Raw genomic sequence first — 18,560 nt, forward strand, 5'->3', positions numbered from 1 at the left:
GGGCGCACGCTCCACGCCGCGCAGGGATGAATCGAGGGGAAACGTTGATTTTTGAGAGCGAACGAGCGACGTGCTCGTCAACGATGAACGTCGAGAGTACATATAACACTCTCCGTCGTTCTCGTAGAGGGAGACGGCAACAGAGAAAGCTAGAATGGATTGTTACAGTATGTTGGAAGCTGTGTGAGTACAATCGTCTGTGAGGAAGCTCGAGTTGCGAATATTCGCATGGCTCTCCTCTCAAATGTGTGTTCCGATGTGTTATTCGCGTATGTATATTCGAGTATTGTAATTTGATAATTGAAGGATTATGGATTACCTATGGCCATCGGCTTTTCGCGGTCACTGATTATTATTGGCTCTTTGATTGCCGCCGCCACTATACTCCACCGAGAAAGAGACCGAGAGAGGATACGTTCCATGTGCCATTATAATCGCTCACTGCATATATTGCTGTCCTACGCTATCCTCTGGGCTCATGAATTCCCAGGGATCGATCGTTAATGCGACCTCTGCCAGCGATGAATGTTTGATGTTCAATAAACGTAATAGCGCGATCGCCTCCGTACCGATTGGATCAAGCGACACCGTTCGAAAATATTTTCTCGCAATTGGTCCAACGGATATTTCTACTTTTCAGCTAATGGTCACATCCTTCGTTGCGCTCAGGATTCGACGGATCAATGGCGCGATTAAGCCTTTCAACGGGGCTCCAGAAACTCCATTTCATTACAATCGAATGAATTTATTTGAATACTGCCGAAATTCTCGATTACATCGTATCGACGACGGACGAACGATCCAGGTTCGTATTCGATTCGTTTTGTAACAATTTTCGGAGGGATTGGGAAAAAAGTTTTCAACCTTCCTCTTCGATTATTTCGATCCATTTGCTCTTGTAATGCAGAAAAAGTTTGCTTTCCCCACTTTTTTTAAGCAAGGTCCTAAGAAATACTCGTTAATAACTGTTCATTTTAGAGCTCGTAGCATTCTAATTGGTTACATCCTGACAGGTATATACAATTATTATTTATGACATGCCATTTGCTCGTAGAGAGCTATCGGAGAAGAAACAACCCATAAACTAAGTTATTGCCAGCTCGCCCGGTCCGCTATAAAGGGATAAGATAGACATTTATCAGCTACGAACGGTAACGCGTTTAACGATGAGCCCGAGATTCTGCGTTAATGCAGAGATAGAGACAGAGCAGATATACACCGGCATAAAATGGACCATCGCAATAAGACTCTCCACGATGTGATCCACGACTTTTTTAAATCTTCGAACTTACGAGCTGCCCCCGACATTAATATCCATTTTTTCATTTTCTCCTGCGCGAATCAGCATTTTTATTTTTTCGTCGATTGTGCTCGACGAAATAGTCGCGGAACCATCGATTTTTAACCGCTCCCAGTTCATTTGCGAGCGAAAATTTCTTAATCTTTCAAATTCAATTTCGAAGGACAAACGCGTGCTTTTATACATAATAAAATTATCAGAATCAATTGCCGGGTGGAGAAAAATCGTTGATTGAAGAAGAACGAAAAGTTCTTTTTTTGATAAATTCGAAAATCGCGATAAAATTCGGGTCGAACATAATACTGAAACCGTCAAGCTTGATTAAAGACGTCTTTTTCAGTGTGCATGTATAGCGCAATACAATAATAAACCTTTTCGATGATTATCCTCGTTATTTTATCGATGTCATCGAATTTTTACTTGTCCTATTGTACACTGTTGATTTCCAGGTTTTTTCTTCTCTCCCGTATTTTTTTTTCTTCTCTTTTTTTTTGTGTCAAGTCAAGACAAACAAGACAAGCAAAAGCGGCGATTGTCATAAAGGATATCTATCAGTTCTATCGTTCTCGTCGAAGGTTGTATACCTGAACATCAATTGTTGCCGACGAGCGCGTGGTGCTGCTCGATCGTGTTTTATTAGCGATAGTACACGTTGTACAATGCCGATGAGAAAAGAACGATTCAAACATACATTTTTTTCAAGATTCATATCTCCCACGTATTTTGAGATAAGCTGCTCTTCGCTTTGACTGCTTTTGCGGTTACGAACATTCAGATTTTTTTCTACTCGTACTCGAATAATTTTTTTTTTTTTTTTTTTTTTTTCAATTATTGACGATTTTTTCTGACGGTTCTGTGGATTTTCTGAAGAAGAAAAATTCCGGATGAACTTCAAGTTTGAAAAAACCTGGAAAATTTCTTTTTGCGAATTCGTTGAAACTTTTTTCACTTTATTTTTCGTATATTGGTCTGCTTTTTGTTTGCTTTTCGGACGGGAAGCGACTAAATTTTTGACAGGTGATTCTCAGCAACAGTCAATTCCGAATGATCTTTCAACGATTTATCATCGAATGGCGGAAACGACGGCAGCCCTCAGGGCTCTGTCTAAACCTATTTCCTCGTGAATCTCATCATTTTTAAACTTTTGCAGTCTCGTATAAAATAGTGGGAGGCTATATAACGCATAGAATATACATAAAAATCACGTCTATTCCGTAATTCAAAATTCGAAAGTGCGAAAGAAAGAGGAAGAGAGAGAGAGAGGGAGGTACCTCGACTGATCTTTACGATCAGACACGGCGATAAAGCGCATAACGCGTTCGAATAAAAATACCCTTTTCCAGCTCTTTGCGACAAAATCGTATAGCACGAGAGATTCAGTACCAGACAGATGATTCTACAGGGTGAGTCACCTTTGAAAAACCACCTGAAAGACTTGACCGCGGGTAGAAGCAGTAAAAATGTTCAATCTTTTGATCATCAACTCATTTTCCTCATTAAATTTACTGCAGTGACGCTGTTTCGTGGTGTTCAATCGACAGATTCCGACATACAATCAGCTACGATCGTCTCTCAAAATTGGGGATTAATTGGGGAACGAAAAGGAAGAGTTTAGATCTGACACATTCAGCTCGAAGCGCGTTGTTTAATCTGGAAAATTCGAAGAGTCGTGCACTGAATTTGAGAAAAAATTTGCGAGAATTCAGCGTACTTCATTTTCGTGCGACAATTCTGCATCGGACTGCTGCTTGCCCGCCGTCGGACGTTGGAAAAAGCGTTTCGCTGCGAGCACGGAGAGAAGAAAAGCTTTTTTTCGATATTTCTTTTCTACGCGCACTATCCACGCATGGATACTTCATTTTGACAAGCTCTCGCACTCTCGTCATGCTGCATGAGGCTTTTGCAAACTTTTTGTTGCTCCTTCCCTTGTTTTTCGTAACTTCCTTCGACATTTCCATACATACATGTATATACGCGTGTTGTCAAAGTTTGCTCCATTTTCTTAGGCGAAGAGCCTAAAACTCTCGTCTCTCGTATACACACACTCCATACGAGCGAACGGCTCGGTCGTTACGGGGCTACGTCTTTACAAATTTTATATCATTTTTATGAGGCATAAAGTCGTCACGAAAACCTTCGCCTCCGCCTCGTCTTGCAGAATGGAAAACAAAGAGGCAAGCAGAAAGGGGGAGAGAGAGGGAAGAAGATTTTGAAGTGACAGTCCTGTGAGTATAGGAGAGAGAAAAAATGAATAAAAGGGAATGAGGAAAAGGAGGGACTGCGAGAGGTCTTCGTTTCTGGCTGTTGGAATCGAGACAGAGAGAAAAAAGGGAGACGATGAGAAGTAAAATAAGATCGAGACGAGCAACGGAGAGAAGAGCTGGAACTTGAAGGGACGAAAGTGGTGGTTCCCGGTCACGTGGGTGGGCGGAGCACATTTTCAGCCCCTGAGAAAGAGAAAGGAAAGCCGGAGGTGCGGTAGGACGCGCGAGGGAGGCTTTCATTCTGGAGGGGATGCTGGTCCCTTGTGTTGGTGAAGACTCCATTGTCTCTCGGAGGGGCTGCTGTCTGCTATATAACAGCGGTCTCCCTCTCTTCGCACCATCAAAAAACGCTCGGGTTTGATTAAAAAATTTGGTAGTCAGCGGAAAAAAATCGAGTATCCCGAGGGCTTTACTGTTATTTTCAATCGAATTTCTTCTTTCTCTCGATACTCCAATCTTTCGAGGTTGCGGAAGTGAAATTTTCTACCGCACACCTTTTGGATGCTCTCGACCAGGCCAATTACCCGGGGAGTCCATCCTCAATTTTTTTCTCATCGATGACAAATCGATTATCCATTTTATCAACGTATTTCCAGCCACCTTCGTCACAGTCATTTTGACGAACGTTCAAGCACGATTTTCCTTGATCCGCGCGCTCCTTCCTTGGTCACCCTTCCGCGGTGAGCGACTCTGCACCCAGCCAAACACCAAGGTACCGCGATACTTCGACGCCCCTTGAATCGCGCTTCGCGATTCATAATACGATCACCGCTTCGAGATTCTTATCGCGATGATCGGAATTGATACTAATACGAGGCAAGGGTCGAGGTCGTACAGGTTTATCCACAGAAGGTGGAATCGGCGCAGAAGCGCTACAAAGTCGATAGTGTCTCCTCACGAGAAGCAGAGCACACCGACTCGACCTCATCCCAGATTATTCTCAGTTTAACGCTAATCCTATTTAAGATGGACCACCGAAGTAAGATAGAGAGAAGGAGCAAGAAAGAGAGAGAGAGAAAGAGAGAGAGAGAGAGATGCAGAGGGAGGAACGGACGAAAACTTGGCCTGTGTAGTACTCTATAGTAGCACTCGACGGTCGGCTCGTGCGGTGATATCGCGGTGGCTTAGCGCGGCATTAGAGTTAACGATGTCAACGAGTCTTCGACTCGCCCGAGATTTATTCCTGTCGCACGGGGTGTTTCCGGCGATTATATATACTCCATATAATACGTGAGCCAAGTCCCAACATTTACCTCCATAAACGTTGTACATTTTTAATTTATTGTACTTTTTCACAGCGCGCAGGAAGAAAAAATAGAAAATCGCTGCGGCGCGGGCGGGAGGGGGGGGGGGGTGGGGGGAGGCAAGAGCTTCGTTGAAGGGCGGATACTCCTGGATTGGAAAGGTTGACAAATTCTGGTCTCCTGAGTCGTCGATCAACGGAGATTCGTGCCGAATCAGAGGATTCAGTTGCATATCGAAAAGGAATGGAAAAAAACCGTCGCGACAACGATCCTCGGAGGATTAATTCGCACTCGTCTTTGAGCAGTTGGAAAATAATGGATAATTCTCGGAGAACATGAAAACTCCCATAAAGCGTGCATTTACGCGGACGCGCAAGTGAGAAACGTTGAGTCGCGAAGAATCCTTTCTACGCGTACTCTGGCTCCAGCATCCCCGACCCCCCCGTCAAACCCCTCGTGTGGCGCAGCGCCCCACTACATTCAGACTACGGAACTTTAAACCTATGTATCGAAAGGGAAAATAAAACTGTATATGCGAATCGCGAGGGTCGCCCTTTCGCGTGTTTTTTGATAAATGAGTCTCCCCGAACTCCATCGGGCAAGATCTGCTCTCGCGCAGCCTCCGATCCTTCTGCCGAAGGAGGAAAAGCAGCGAGGCTCGTACCTCCTCCTCCTTCTTCGATGCTGCCGCTTCCCCACAACCCCTCCGTGATTCCGGTCCATCAATTTTCAATCACAAAGAAGTCTCTACTTCGTGTTATAACGTTATAGCTCGCCTCTTTCTCAGGTATTTATACGTTCTTCGCTCAATACATAAAAACACACACGGACGCGGGTGCTTCCTCTCGTACGAAGCTTTTCATACCGAATCGATCGGCTTTCAACGACTCTTATTTATTGTATTCTTCAGCTGTATTTTCCAGCAAAATTAGTAGGATTTCCTGGATTTTTATAAACTCGATAATCCTTCGGACTTTCAGTTCTTCCGAAGCTTTTTTACGAACATCATAGTTGTGGACTTGATACGAATATATTGGAATTCGCACGAACAGTTATCGAATTCTCTGTCAAATTAGACATTTCGCTGCAACATTTCCGAAAATGATGTAATAATTTCTGAGAGGCTTGAGTTTTGGAGAAAAATGGAATTCCCGCCTCCTTTTCTGCGAATGGAATACGCAACGGAATTTTTGACGAACTCGTTGTTATTACAAAACTCGAGTGAATAGTTTGAAAATTGAAATTTCTGGATTATTCGATGTGAATCATGAAAACATGATTCCACGAAATCCTCGATTGGATTTGTCGCTCGACGCTCGAACAAATTTTGCGTCGACTCGGAATGGAAAGGCCAATGTGCGTAGATTTTGTGCGTGTGTGTTTCTTTGCTGTTATTCGCTTCGGCGGATTCCTCTATTTCATCGAGAGCTCCCGTCCGTTTGACTTGCGGAGGGAATCTCGCAAACGCCGACGCACGCGCGTATATAAACGAAAAGATACACAATTTCGAGGGCTGACAGATCAATTGTGTGCCCGAAAGTTTGCAGTATGAGGAAGTTCCGACCTGTGCGATTGTCTGAGAGAGTGGAAGAATCGATCAGAAGCACATTGAAACGTTTATGGGCTTATAAAAATAAACGAGTGTTTTGACACGGCTGTTCCGGGGGCTTCCATTTCACTCGGGACGTTCACAGAAATGTTCAAGCAGGCAGGAAAAAATAAAAATCCTTTAAAAATACTATGCAATGGATCTTTCGACAAATTCACGAATTTTCAACTCTTTTTAACGATTCGATTCCGGCCCTCGCAATGCTTCTTCCAATCCACGTTTTTATTCAACATTTTTCCTTCAATTCGTCAAAAGATTATTCAAATAGTCGGCATTTCAATAATTTTCAGTCTATTTTCATACCAATTAAAATTTCATTGTTGAACACCGTTTTTTATGTGAATGAAAAACACATTCGTCGGTTGTGTGCGCGTTTGGATGCGATAGAATAATGTAATAACCGGTATGGGTGTACTTTGGATCTGCACTCGGTCTTATGAGGATTTTACAAGCTTTTCCCTCTCGTCCTTTCGTAGCAGCACTGCGCGCGGAAGAGCGAGAGAGAGGGGGCAAAAGAAAGAGAGAACATCGACGTGCGTGCAGCTGGATAATACGGATTAAGGATATAAACCCACCAGGCGATAAGCATTTTTATGGCTGATAAATGCTGCATGTGTACATAGAGGACTCTATTTGAGAGATTAATTTTAATAAATATATATAGCCGAAGAAGCAGCATTTGAATATAACTGCGCAGTTATAATCATAGCGCGTTATAGAATTAAGAGGAGATAAGCTTTCGCCTGATGAATCGAAACTAACGAATTTCAACGATTGTTTAAAATATTTAACGTGTGATAAATCCCGAGGAAAGCCGACGCTCGAAATTGCAAAAATTCTTGAGGTTTCGCAGCCGCGAGAAGAAACGAAAGATTTTTTCAACGATTCGTTCCAACTCGCGTTTTCACGCATCTCTGGCTCCCCCACTCTGAGGGAGTTGTTCAAACTTTATTGTGACGATATGCGAGAAAAATTGAAACGCGAGTGCTCGAATTGACAGGGAAGGTCCGACGCCGGGAGAAAGAGACACGGAATTCCAGTTCCTGAAATCCACCTTCAGAATTTCCGCGATCTCTCGGCGATGACGCGCCATCCTCAATAGAGGCGCTGCTACGGGGCGGCGCCCCCACTGTTCTCCGTCCAACATGGCAACCCTCCGAGCGACGCCAACGCCGTCGACGTCGTTTTCGTTTTTCTCGAAGATTTTCTCGCCATCTCTTTATTCCCACTCCGCGCTCACTTCTCATGATCACTTCCCAGGAACTTCCTTAACGAAGGACAGCGGAGAACGAGCTTCGGAGGAAGCCTCGACGTGCGTGCTTTTCGGACTTTTCTCTCCGACCTTTCCCTCACGGTACCTTCCAGCCCTAACGATCCTTGCGGAAAATAAAATTCTCGACTTGCTCTCACCTCCGCGTGCTATTCAAATCCTTCGCTTTTGAATCGGCAAAATGCGAATGGACCAAGAATCCCTTGACATTGTACTTCCGCATCGTCAAGTCAGAAGCAACGACGAAACGAAAAATCCACTTTTCCAATTTCACTCATTCGTCAGAAAGGAACGATCGAAACCGAATATATTCAGAATTTCACATTCTCGTAATCGCCTCGAAAATTCGAGAGCCTGGAATCCGCGAGGCCTCAAATAGGCGAGTCGATAAAAAAGTGTGAATAGAATCACATGCTCCTCGTCATTTATCAAGATCTCCGCTTTTACTCTCGCTTTAAAATATTACGGGACTCGAGCAGCCGCATAAGGTGCGAAGACCATCTTTTTAAATACTCGAATATTCTCCCTCTCTCTCTCTCTCTCTCTGCGACTAGGAATGAAATGATGAATGGTCCAAAAGATCCTCCGATTATCACATTCTTGTATAAAATATGATTGAGGCTTTACGAGCTCTAATTCCGCTCGAAGGCCTGAAGGGCCAACCCTTGAATCCCGAAGCCCTTCTCATGCTACAGTACAAACAGCTTTATGAGTCGGAACTCGAGGGAATTTGAATTTGACTCTAGATAGCAAAGTTTTCCATAATTTCTTCACGACGCAGTGCCGTTTGACGCGTATTTCCTCCATCTTCCAACGTATTTTCCTACTCGATCGTATCGAGTGCAAAAAAATCTTGGAATCTTGAGTCATTGAGCAAACTAATTAGCGGTATTACACTCCTAATCACTTTAATATATACGATATTTTCTTGGCAAACAGAGACGCGATTGCTGAATGAGATTTCTTAAAAACAAAATTTTTTTTATCACTCACGTGTCTTTACGGAAGATTATGCGAGTGCATACTGCAACGAAAACAGTTTAATCTTTATTCAACTGAAATTCATGCGAATCACAAGATTTCATGAGACGCAATATTTTTTATGAGAAATGTCTCATCTACGAAACCGAATGCGAGATCGTGAGTGGCCAGAAAATTCGAAGGAATCATGCAGCCAATCAGGCTTTTCCTGTGGTTTAGGGAAACGCGGTGCGCGTTCAATCGATTCGAGAAGTGTTAAAACGAAAATAAAATGTTGCCGCAAGTACTCAAGAACGAGAAACGAATCGTCCCAAATTTCGTTTTTTTTCTCTTTCTAATCGAACTCGTTTCCTGCTAGCTGATATTGCGCGTTAAATAAACGATACGGAGGACGATGGAACGGCGCAAAGATCGTTCCCGCGCATGGCGCGGACCCGACGAAGCCGACCCGTGATTGGCGGGCCATAAAACGTTATCAAAAAAAAATTTCGAGTGTTGAGACGTCGAGACGAGTAAACGGTCCGCTCCTATCTTTTTCATTTTTCGCTGCGGCACGACCGCGCTCCTCTATAGGCCGCGCAAATACGAGAAATGATTGTGTGTCTGAAGCCACTTTCCGACAGTCTCGACTTTACGATCGTCATTCTCATTGGCATTTTTCTTAACTGCGTACACGTCTCATTTATTTTTCTTCTTTCCATTGAGTTATCAGAGCATATTTGAAGGTTTTTGTTCCCCAATAATCCTGCGCCGTCGATAATATGCTGCAAAATTTTGGAAAAAAATGAAATTTTTATTCGCATTTCTTTGAAGAAATTTTTGAATTTGAAGAAAAACGCGATTTTTCGCGGGCCCACAATCCACCTGAGCCCTCATAAATTTGCATTTTCTTATCACCGTTTGCACAATTAGCACCACCGAAATGCTCCCCTCGAGCATTTTTTTTCATTCCTCCCTAGAATCATTTCAGTCAAATAATCGTCGAAGCGTGTACGCCAAGTTTTAATGTAGCAACGAGGCTCAAATCGTCTCGGCTCATATGATTCCGTTCAACGGAGCGAGCAATCGCTGAATGACGCCCAACCATGCGCTTTTTTCAGGCCGATCTACCACCGAACGTCAGACATACGTCAAATCCACAGCGTCCACGTTCCCTTCATAATTGTGACGTATGGCCGGGACGCGATATATCCGAGTGAAATTTCACGGCTGACCGGAGCGCAAGGAAGTCTCATGTGAGATCCTCGTGTCTGCGAATGCTTTTTACCAACGGGTGATTACGAGCTCGATTGGCAGCAGCGTTTTCCAGCTCCCGCGTTCATTGCTTCGCCAAACAGAATCCTGGTGGAAAAAAATCTCGAAAAACTCGCGGCACGGAAGCTCCGGTGCATCTTTTAAAAGCAATTTTCGTCCAACGCGTTTTCAATAAATCTACGATTCCTCTCGCCAATTGGAAATCTCTCGAATTCGCTCAGACAGTCGCACATTCATCGGCTTTTCTCGTGAAACCTCGCTGTACGGAAGCAATGATCAAGTTACGAGAAAATGCGGGAAAAGAATGAGCCGCGTGGCAACGTTCCCACGCGTGCAGGGACTGACATATCGCCGCGAGACCAAACAGAATACTGTATGCCCTTCGTCTTTTATTCCGCGCTTGTTCTAACGCGTTACAGATTGAAATACAGAAAGCGCGCGCTTGTAAATAATAATTCCAATGGCAAGTCGATTTTTTTTTCAAGATTCTTAAATTTCTTGATATTTTTAAATACTATAAAATCGATTGTTGGAAAATACGTGAAAACTCAGCTGTTCTTTTGGTTGAGTAAGACTTTGGATTTTTCGAAAGAACCCCCTCAAAATTTGGAGCGAGTGGAAACGGCCTGAATTTTTAGTTGGTCACGCTTTTTATTTTCCGCGCTCGCGAGTACGCGAGTTGAGACTGAGGATTTATTCAGCTGAGTCGCGACAGTTGTGCTCGCACATCAATAAACTATGCGCGTAATCAAAATAGAAATACGAATTTAAGGTGGATTATTGGAGCAGCAAACAGGGATTAGAGTCGTGTTAGCCGAAAATACTTGAGCGGATCTGTCAATGCGGATGAGAAAAACGTTGGGCGCTGGCACCGGGAGGATTCGAGAAATCGGAGGACGAGTGCGAGGAAAAAACGGGAGAATTATGACGAGGCCAAGAGAGAAAGGAGAGAAAGAGCCGATGTTATTTTAAGTGATGTTCGAACGAAGAGGAAACGGCGGGCGGGGGGTGCGACGCGACACAGTAGGGACGTCGAGAGCCCTCGAAGGTAATCTCGGTTCTTTCTCGAGCGCGAGGGTTGCATTTTGATCCTCGGGGCTTGTGTCGTGGCACGCTCCGAGGAGAGGATGACATTGGAAATCATGCATTTTTCTATAATAAGAAAAGCTTAATGAACGACCGGAGACGATAGTCCGGAGGAGCGAAAAAGCGTTAGCTTCGGGACCGGAAGTTCGCTTTTTCAGGACGAGCAAACATCGGGTCTCGATAAAAGCCTCATTTTCCATCGACTTTTCAGTTATTTTCTTGGCCATGAATTCGAATGTCGATCGCATCAGTCCCGCTTCTATCGTTAGACCGTGGGATCGGTAAACTTCAATAAAAATGAGTGTTCGTCGTACACGAAATTAAAAACTGTAACAGCAGTGCTGTCGATCGTCGTGTATAGCGAACCGGTTGAAAAGTGTTGAACGCGCGGTGAGAAGAAAGAGAAAAACAACACACGCAACAGTCGTTCATCCGATGATGGCCCCTCGATCGCAGAGTCTCGCTATACACACCAGTCGTGATTTACAATCGAAAGATAAATAACGTCGTTCGGTTAGCTCGTTCTCTCACGCCCTGGCACATCCCCCTTTTTGACGCTTCCCGCGCGTACCTCCCGATGCGCGGTGACGCCCTCTATTTTTTACAATTCATTCCCGCTGGCTCTCCCAAAACTTTTCGTCGCTACGCTGAAAATTCTCGAGACTTGTTTTAAAATAACTTTTCAAAATGTTGCATCAACACTCGAGACAAATCGGGAGTGTGCGAACATATTGCGAGAGCGTGTGCGCTCTACTTATTCACAAATTGTTAGCGAAACAAAAGATCGACGGCGTCGCGAGCTGTGAGAAAACCACGAAGCCTTTCCCTCCACGAGGACCGATATTTTTTACTTTCCCTCTTCCAAATCGTTTCTCTCCACTCCAAACGTTAAAATAACCCACCGAATACTCGAATCGAAGCATTGTTTTTTATCGATGCGAAGGACCAATGAAATTTAAATAAAAGCTTCACCAATTTTGTAAAGTAAGGAATTTTTTAAAATACTTATTCCTAATATTCATTTATTATCAATCATTTTTACAATTATCATTTTTTCTTACATGCCAGAGTAAAATAGTCTCACTCCAAAATATTATTTTCACTCCAAAATCTCTGAACTCGTCCTCGCGTCGTGCTCACTCGCAGAAGAATTGGTCGTTAGTAATTGTTGAACGAGAATTCTAAGTTTCCATACATTTCAATCGGTGTACCTTTGCCAAGGACGAACTTTGTAGCCGGGTGTAATCGCAACATGAGCCGACGATACGTCGCGTGCTTCCGCATCTGGATCTTCCTCCTGCTCCTCCTCCTGGTCGAGCGAATCGAAGTTTTCTTCCGTGGGATCGACACCTCTTCGCTGTCTATTTCTCAAACAGTCCGAATCATCGTCATCGCAATCGTCGTCGTCCCCGTAGACGGGATCGATGTTTTCCTCCATGGGATCGATGCCTCTTCGCTGTCTATTTCTCAAACAGTCCGAATCATCGTCATCGCAATCGTCGTCGTCGTCCCCGTAGACGGGATCGATGTTTTCCTCCATGGGATCGATGCCTCTTCGCTGTCTATTTCTCAAACAGTCCGAATCATCGTCATCGCAATCGTCGTCGTCGTCCCCGTAGACGGGATCGATGTTTTCGTCTATGGGATCGATGCCTCTTCGCGCTCTGACTTCCGGACGATATTCGTACTGTTCGAAGCCTTCTGGCGAGTCGCGGAAGATCGCGTGTGCACGCGTCGATGGAACGGCGAGGAAAGCGAGGATCGCCAACGAAACGAACAGTAAAACGGCCCGCATTTTCACGATCTTTTATCTTTGACAGTCTCTAACGAGCGAAAGGAAATAATTTTTGTGAAAGCTCGAGAACGGGATCGAGCTTTATATACTCTTCGATCTCCATCAGCCCCGAACTCAGATAAGAACAGAATGTGTAAATATTCAAAATTAATCTATCACCGAAATGCGTGACGAATGTGCCTCTGCGACTCGATAAATTAACCACACGTGTTTCGATCAAACATCGAGAACGGCGCTTCCCACCTTTCCGGTAACCTTCAACGTCTTAATTCTTCTCAATTTTTCCAACTCGTTTCTCACGACCGTATTAAATTCAATACACAAGCTTATCTTGATCTTCGTTTTATCTCCAATTTATGTTACATTCTTCATCGAAACTCGAGCCAGCATTTTTCGGAGCGAAGCTCTCCCGGAGTGGATAAAAAATGCGATCCGCGAGTGAGCCTTGCCAAAAGTCGAATTCCCAAAAAACTTTCTTTCGAAATTAATCCCCATTTTCCGTTTTACGAAGGAGAGTCGTGACACACGATTTGGCTGTTCATTTTCATTGCTTTGTATAGAGATTCCGATCGGTTCGCTGTGACTTTACTCGTAGCCCAAGGGAGCTTAACTCGGACTATGACTCCGAAGTTATTCTGCCTCCTCTCAAATGTCACAGGAGCAGCTGGTCCTTCGTGTCTTTGTGACGACTCAGATGCGCTCTCGACGAGCTGCGATTAGGGAAAAACAATGACGAGGGAAAATTCTTCTCAATGAATTCTCGAAAATGCAAGTTCCTAACTCGATCGAAGCCCGAGAAATCATGTTTTTTCTGATTCTTCTAACGGTGCCCATATCTTGATGTTCGATCGTGCGAACCGACGTCTGGCAAGAAGTCGTTGCCCTCGGAGTTCGCGTTTTGATCGCCTCCTCGATTTGAAACTTGATCAACAATGTTGAAAATACCATTCGAAGCGTCGGTCTCGATGGTAGCACGAAACCAATTACGATAACGAGTCGATCGACAACGGTCTCGAAACTTGTTGTCGCGGAGTGAGAGAAAAAAATGTTTTTTGAGGTAGGAACGCGTCGAATTTTCAGTGCGAAATAAAAGTTCTTTCGATCGTCCGTCATTGAAGTTGCACACACAGACAACGAACCGAGTGACGCCGCCGAGGGTGCACGAGAATTTTCTCCAAATTTCGATGCTTAAAAACTGAATTGAATTTCCGTGAGAGCCACGACGAATCGCAAGTTGATATCCGTCCTCCGAAATTTGCTTCGTTCTCAATTCGACGAAACAGTCTTGAAGTGCGCAGGCGTTGAGTCGAAATTGTGATTGCTAGGATTTTGCGCTGGCAAGTTACCGCGCCGAGTTTCCACTCCGAACGCTAACAAAACGTAGAGCTTCGTCAATTTCATGTTCCTTTTTCCCCCCATCAGATGCTCGACCTCGCGCCAAACGTAATTGATCGAAACTTGGTATTAATAAATGGTACACGAAGACGAGAAAATGTGCGCTCCAACGACGCCGCTCTCGTCGGCCGCGATCGTTCGCTTTTCTGGGCAAACGAGATACGCTCGCGAGCAAGTTCGTGCTCATAGAATTGGAAGGAGGGAAAATATGTTTCGATCTTTTCAACGGGAGTCCACGTACAGGGACTTTTCTACAGGAAAATACAATTTTTTCACGAATTTTAAGGGAAATTTTGAAATCCAGGAAATTGTGAATGATTTGTCATCTCAGTTTAGTTAGTCGTGGACTCAGGAGGCCTCGTATAGTTCCAGAGCCGCAACAACCTCTTGATATACAGTAAATAGGACGTGCAGCGACGCGAAATGTGCGAGAACGGAGCATCTCTTCGTCGAGACCCGCGGAGCCGGAAAGGAAAGCCCTTCGGGTGAACGCTCGGTGGCGTGCTGCTCCGCACTGATAAATATAACGTAACAAGTTCAGTGGAATAGCAACTTCATCCCGAAGGGATCAACGCGTCTTTTCTCTACGAGCTACCTCGCCCTTTTCTCTCCTCCCGTGGAAGTTCCCTTCTCGACTCTCCCTCGCTCCTTTTCTAACGGTATTTTCTCCGATTCCTCTCTCTTCCCCGGCCCTCCCGCTTGTTTTTCTCTTTGCCGACTGTGGCGGCGAAATACACGACGAAATATACGTCGAGGAATCAGAAATTCCCCCGTTCTCCGAAGCACCGAGTCTCTTCGGCGCCGTCGGTGCCACGGGACCGGACGCAGAGACGCGGAAAAATTCTCGTATGAAGAACGTAATAGAAAAATAACGTCGAACCTATCGCGCGGCCGAATTCCTCTTCCGGAGACTCTGACGCTACCTCGGGGATTGACGTTTCTGCGACCTCCTTTTCTTACACTCTATTTCGTTGGGAATAAAGCGACGAAAAGTGGCAGCGAAGATCGAGGCGGAGGTATAAACATTTGCGGAATTTGGGGATGAGAAGTTTTGGTTCGCTCCGAAGAATTGATATACGAAAATCGTCGGTTTTGCGTTTTTGAGAACGTCAGAGACAAGCGCGAATCAAGGAGCCAAAATGATTTAGCTTCGGCCAAGTCCACTGCTCCGTTCCGTATCTGCGATGAACTCAGTCAATTTTCCTTTTTATGAAACGCAGTTGGACTGGCCTTGGATGGATAATATGCTGATGAGGTCGAATCCTGGAAAGGCAAACGATCCACGAGCCATTTGCTAATTCGTTCCATCGTTATCCGCGTGGATCCAATTTTGCCGCGTCTCACTCGCGGCCTCGTTTAATCGGGTTAAAGTGACGGGAGCTTATGTTTCTCTCAGAGCTTTCTCTATTCGATACATGTATATGTACACGCGAGAGAACGTATCTCGTGCATATCTGTGCCGAGACGAAGAAATCTTGCTCGATTTCGTTAACGCGACCGAGAGCTAGGCCGCTCCGAAGCGCCGGGGATCGTAAAAAAGTAAATTAAATAAGAATTAAATACAAATAAAACTGTTCAGCCAAGTAATTGGCTCGGAGCTTGTTGCCTTCTGCGAACGAGATTCCGCCTTTTTCTTCATCCTCCTCCTCGTCAAACTCTGCCTCTTTTCTCTCCCTCTCGATATTTTTCACGAGGAGCTATCCAACGACATTTCACGACGGAGCGGCAAACGTACGATTGTCGATAACTCTCCTTCAAATGGGTAATAATTTTTCACATTAAAGATAAATCATTAAAGATAATTTCGTGAAATTTTACCTTCGAATTTCTCCGTTTATCGGATCAAACGAAAGTCAGTTCAGTTCCGATGAAAGTACCTGACGAGCTGGGACAAACTTCGTCGAGACATCGATTTTCCAATCCGTCATGGAAATCAGAAACGAAACGTCAATTTTCATCCCACCAAATGGACTTGAGAGTAGCAGGATCCCGCAGAAAGCTCGTCAAAAAATGCAGACAGGGTCGTATAAATAAATAATTCGGTGAGCTCGCAGAGGAAAGGGTCCAAAGGGGTTGTCGAGTAGGCCGAAAAAGTGGAGCGAAGATTCTTGCCCGAGGGGCGGGGAGCGGGGCTCCGGCACCCCGCGCAATCATGGACGGATTAAGGGCTGTGTACGAGGATGGAACGTGGTTAGGTAGGGTGTGAGGATATTTTTCTACGGGGGGGTCAAACGGAGTCGAGAAAACTGAGTTTCTATACGCATACGTATAGCCATCAACGCGTATAATACGAACGCGTACGGGCTTTCGTAGGCTGAGAATCGGCGAAACGTAAGAGCCCCCAGAACCTCGTGAAATCCGCCCTTTTCGGTTGAAGACCAAAATATATAGCCGAAGGTTGTGGGGTGTGGAGACATAAATGATATTCCATGAGGAACATATGCGACCGTGATAGGCCTCGCCCCGGAGTAGTTGAAGGGAGCATCCCGAAAGTCGTGTACGCGTGGCCGTGCGTATGTGTGTCTGTGTGTGAGAGTTTGTGTTCTGACATAGCAGGGCGCTGGTTTATTACAAACACGGATTACTGGGTAATGGGACCTTTTCTGTCGGCTATCTGGGACAAAAGTGTCCATGTATTAAGCATGTGAGTTTATGTGGCGAGTATAAAGTTGAAGGCTTCGTCTCCGAGGAGGAAACCCTCACTCACGAAACTTTCGTTCCAAGATTGTTAGGAGAGACTAAAAAAATGCTGCAAATTAAAATTTGCAAATTGCTTCCTCAAGATGATCAAGATGCATGGTGCTCAAGATGCACGATGCTCAAAGCTTACTCTACGAGGTGCTACATTTTTCATTTTGGCTTACTCATGCAGTAAGCTTTGAGCATCGTGCATCTTGACCATCTTGAGGAAGCAATTTGCAAATTTTCATTTGCAGCATGTTTTTTTTATACGAGGAAATAATGTATTTTCTCTACCTTTTTTTACGAACTTTGATTCATCTCTTTGTTTAAATCCGTAAAAAAAAACCGAATTACGAGCCATCAGAAAAAACAGTTTTCAACTTTCAATTTTCATCGTTTTTCTATTTACATTGAAATTAAATAATTCCGACAACTTTGCTGGAAAGTATAGAGGAAGTACAGACTTATGCGCAATATCTTACAAAATTTCAAAAAATTGAAGCGGTTAGACGATTTTTTGAAAAACTCATATTTTCGTAAAATTCAAAATGTCATAAAATTTAAACCGCTCAACCGATATTCCCCAAATTCAGTACCAACCTTCCTATTGTGATAGTCTATTTGTAAAAAAAAAATTATTAATAAATCTCTAAATTTTCGAAAGTTAGAGCGTCGACACCATTTTTATGAAAATTTCAAAACGTCGTCATATTCGTATTTTTTTTCACATTCTTATAAAATTATCAGATAATGAAAAGCTTGTATAGATTAACATCTGTGCAAAACAGTGGCCCTGTATATCTCAAACCGTTTCCGAGTTATAAACGTTTGAATTTTGCAGTGCCATAACATACACACACACACAAACACGCGCACATCCGGACATTTTTTCTAGATATGATTTTTCGATGTTTTGGAACACTTTGAGCACATTGACATTGAAAACTGGAAAAAAAAAATTTTCATCGTCACGAAGCTTCCTCTATGAGGAAGGAAAATTGATCGAAGCCCATTTTAATGGGTTCGTTTGAAACTTCACCGATGTGAAAGCGACCTTTGGTCGGGGAAAAAACCGAAAAATAATTCAGTCCAACTCAAAAGTGAAAATGAATGGACTTGGAACTCCCTGTCGAAATGGCTGAATTAAAGGCTAAATGAAAACAGCAACTCTGACGTAACGGATTCCGTCAACGAGCCTGAATATTAATTGAATTTTTTCAAATTATTATTTCGCTCATCGACGTCGTTCAGTGACTCCGCAAACATTTTCTTTTTTTCTCCATTCTCGTGGGGCAGCATCGAGAAGAACTTTATCACGAAAGATCTCATCTCAAGGGAGTCTCGTGACATATTCCCGAGCGATGATGACCCTTCCCCGGTGGTGTATCATCGCCTATCCGCAGCGCCGGGATGTTGATGCCGAGAATTGTGTGTGCTCTGCAGGGCTTCGTTCCCAATCGTGAGATAACATCGCCCGTGCCAATTTGTCAACAAGATCAGATATAACTCGGCTGCTGCATCAACGGATCCGGCGAACGGGTATCTCTCGACGCCACACTCTCTGTACGGTGCACTTGGTTTCCCATCAGCCAATAATTCAATAGATCTCTCTATCTCTATCCCCCCCTCCTCTCTCTCTCTCTCTCTCTCTCTCTCTCTCTCTCTCTCGCCACACGTTTG

At 44.2% G+C, this 18,560-nt stretch overlaps 1 protein-coding gene across 1 annotated transcript; it reads right to left on the reverse strand.

Annotated features, from left to right (window-relative positions):
* Positions 1-12,206: 12,206 nt before the first annotated feature.
* On the reverse strand, positions 12,207-12,803 carry LOC122407244 (coiled-coil domain-containing protein 1-like). Its single transcript, XM_043413319.1, has one exon. The coding sequence runs from the start codon at positions 12,801-12,803 to the stop codon at positions 12,207-12,209; it is 597 nt and encodes a 198-aa protein (XP_043269254.1).
* Positions 12,804-18,560: the final 5,757 nt, after the last annotated feature.

This window comes from Venturia canescens, chromosome 2, assembly GCF_019457755.1.
Source record: "Venturia canescens isolate UGA chromosome 2, ASM1945775v1, whole genome shotgun sequence".
NCBI lineage: Eukaryota > Metazoa > Arthropoda > Insecta > Hymenoptera > Ichneumonidae > Venturia > Venturia canescens.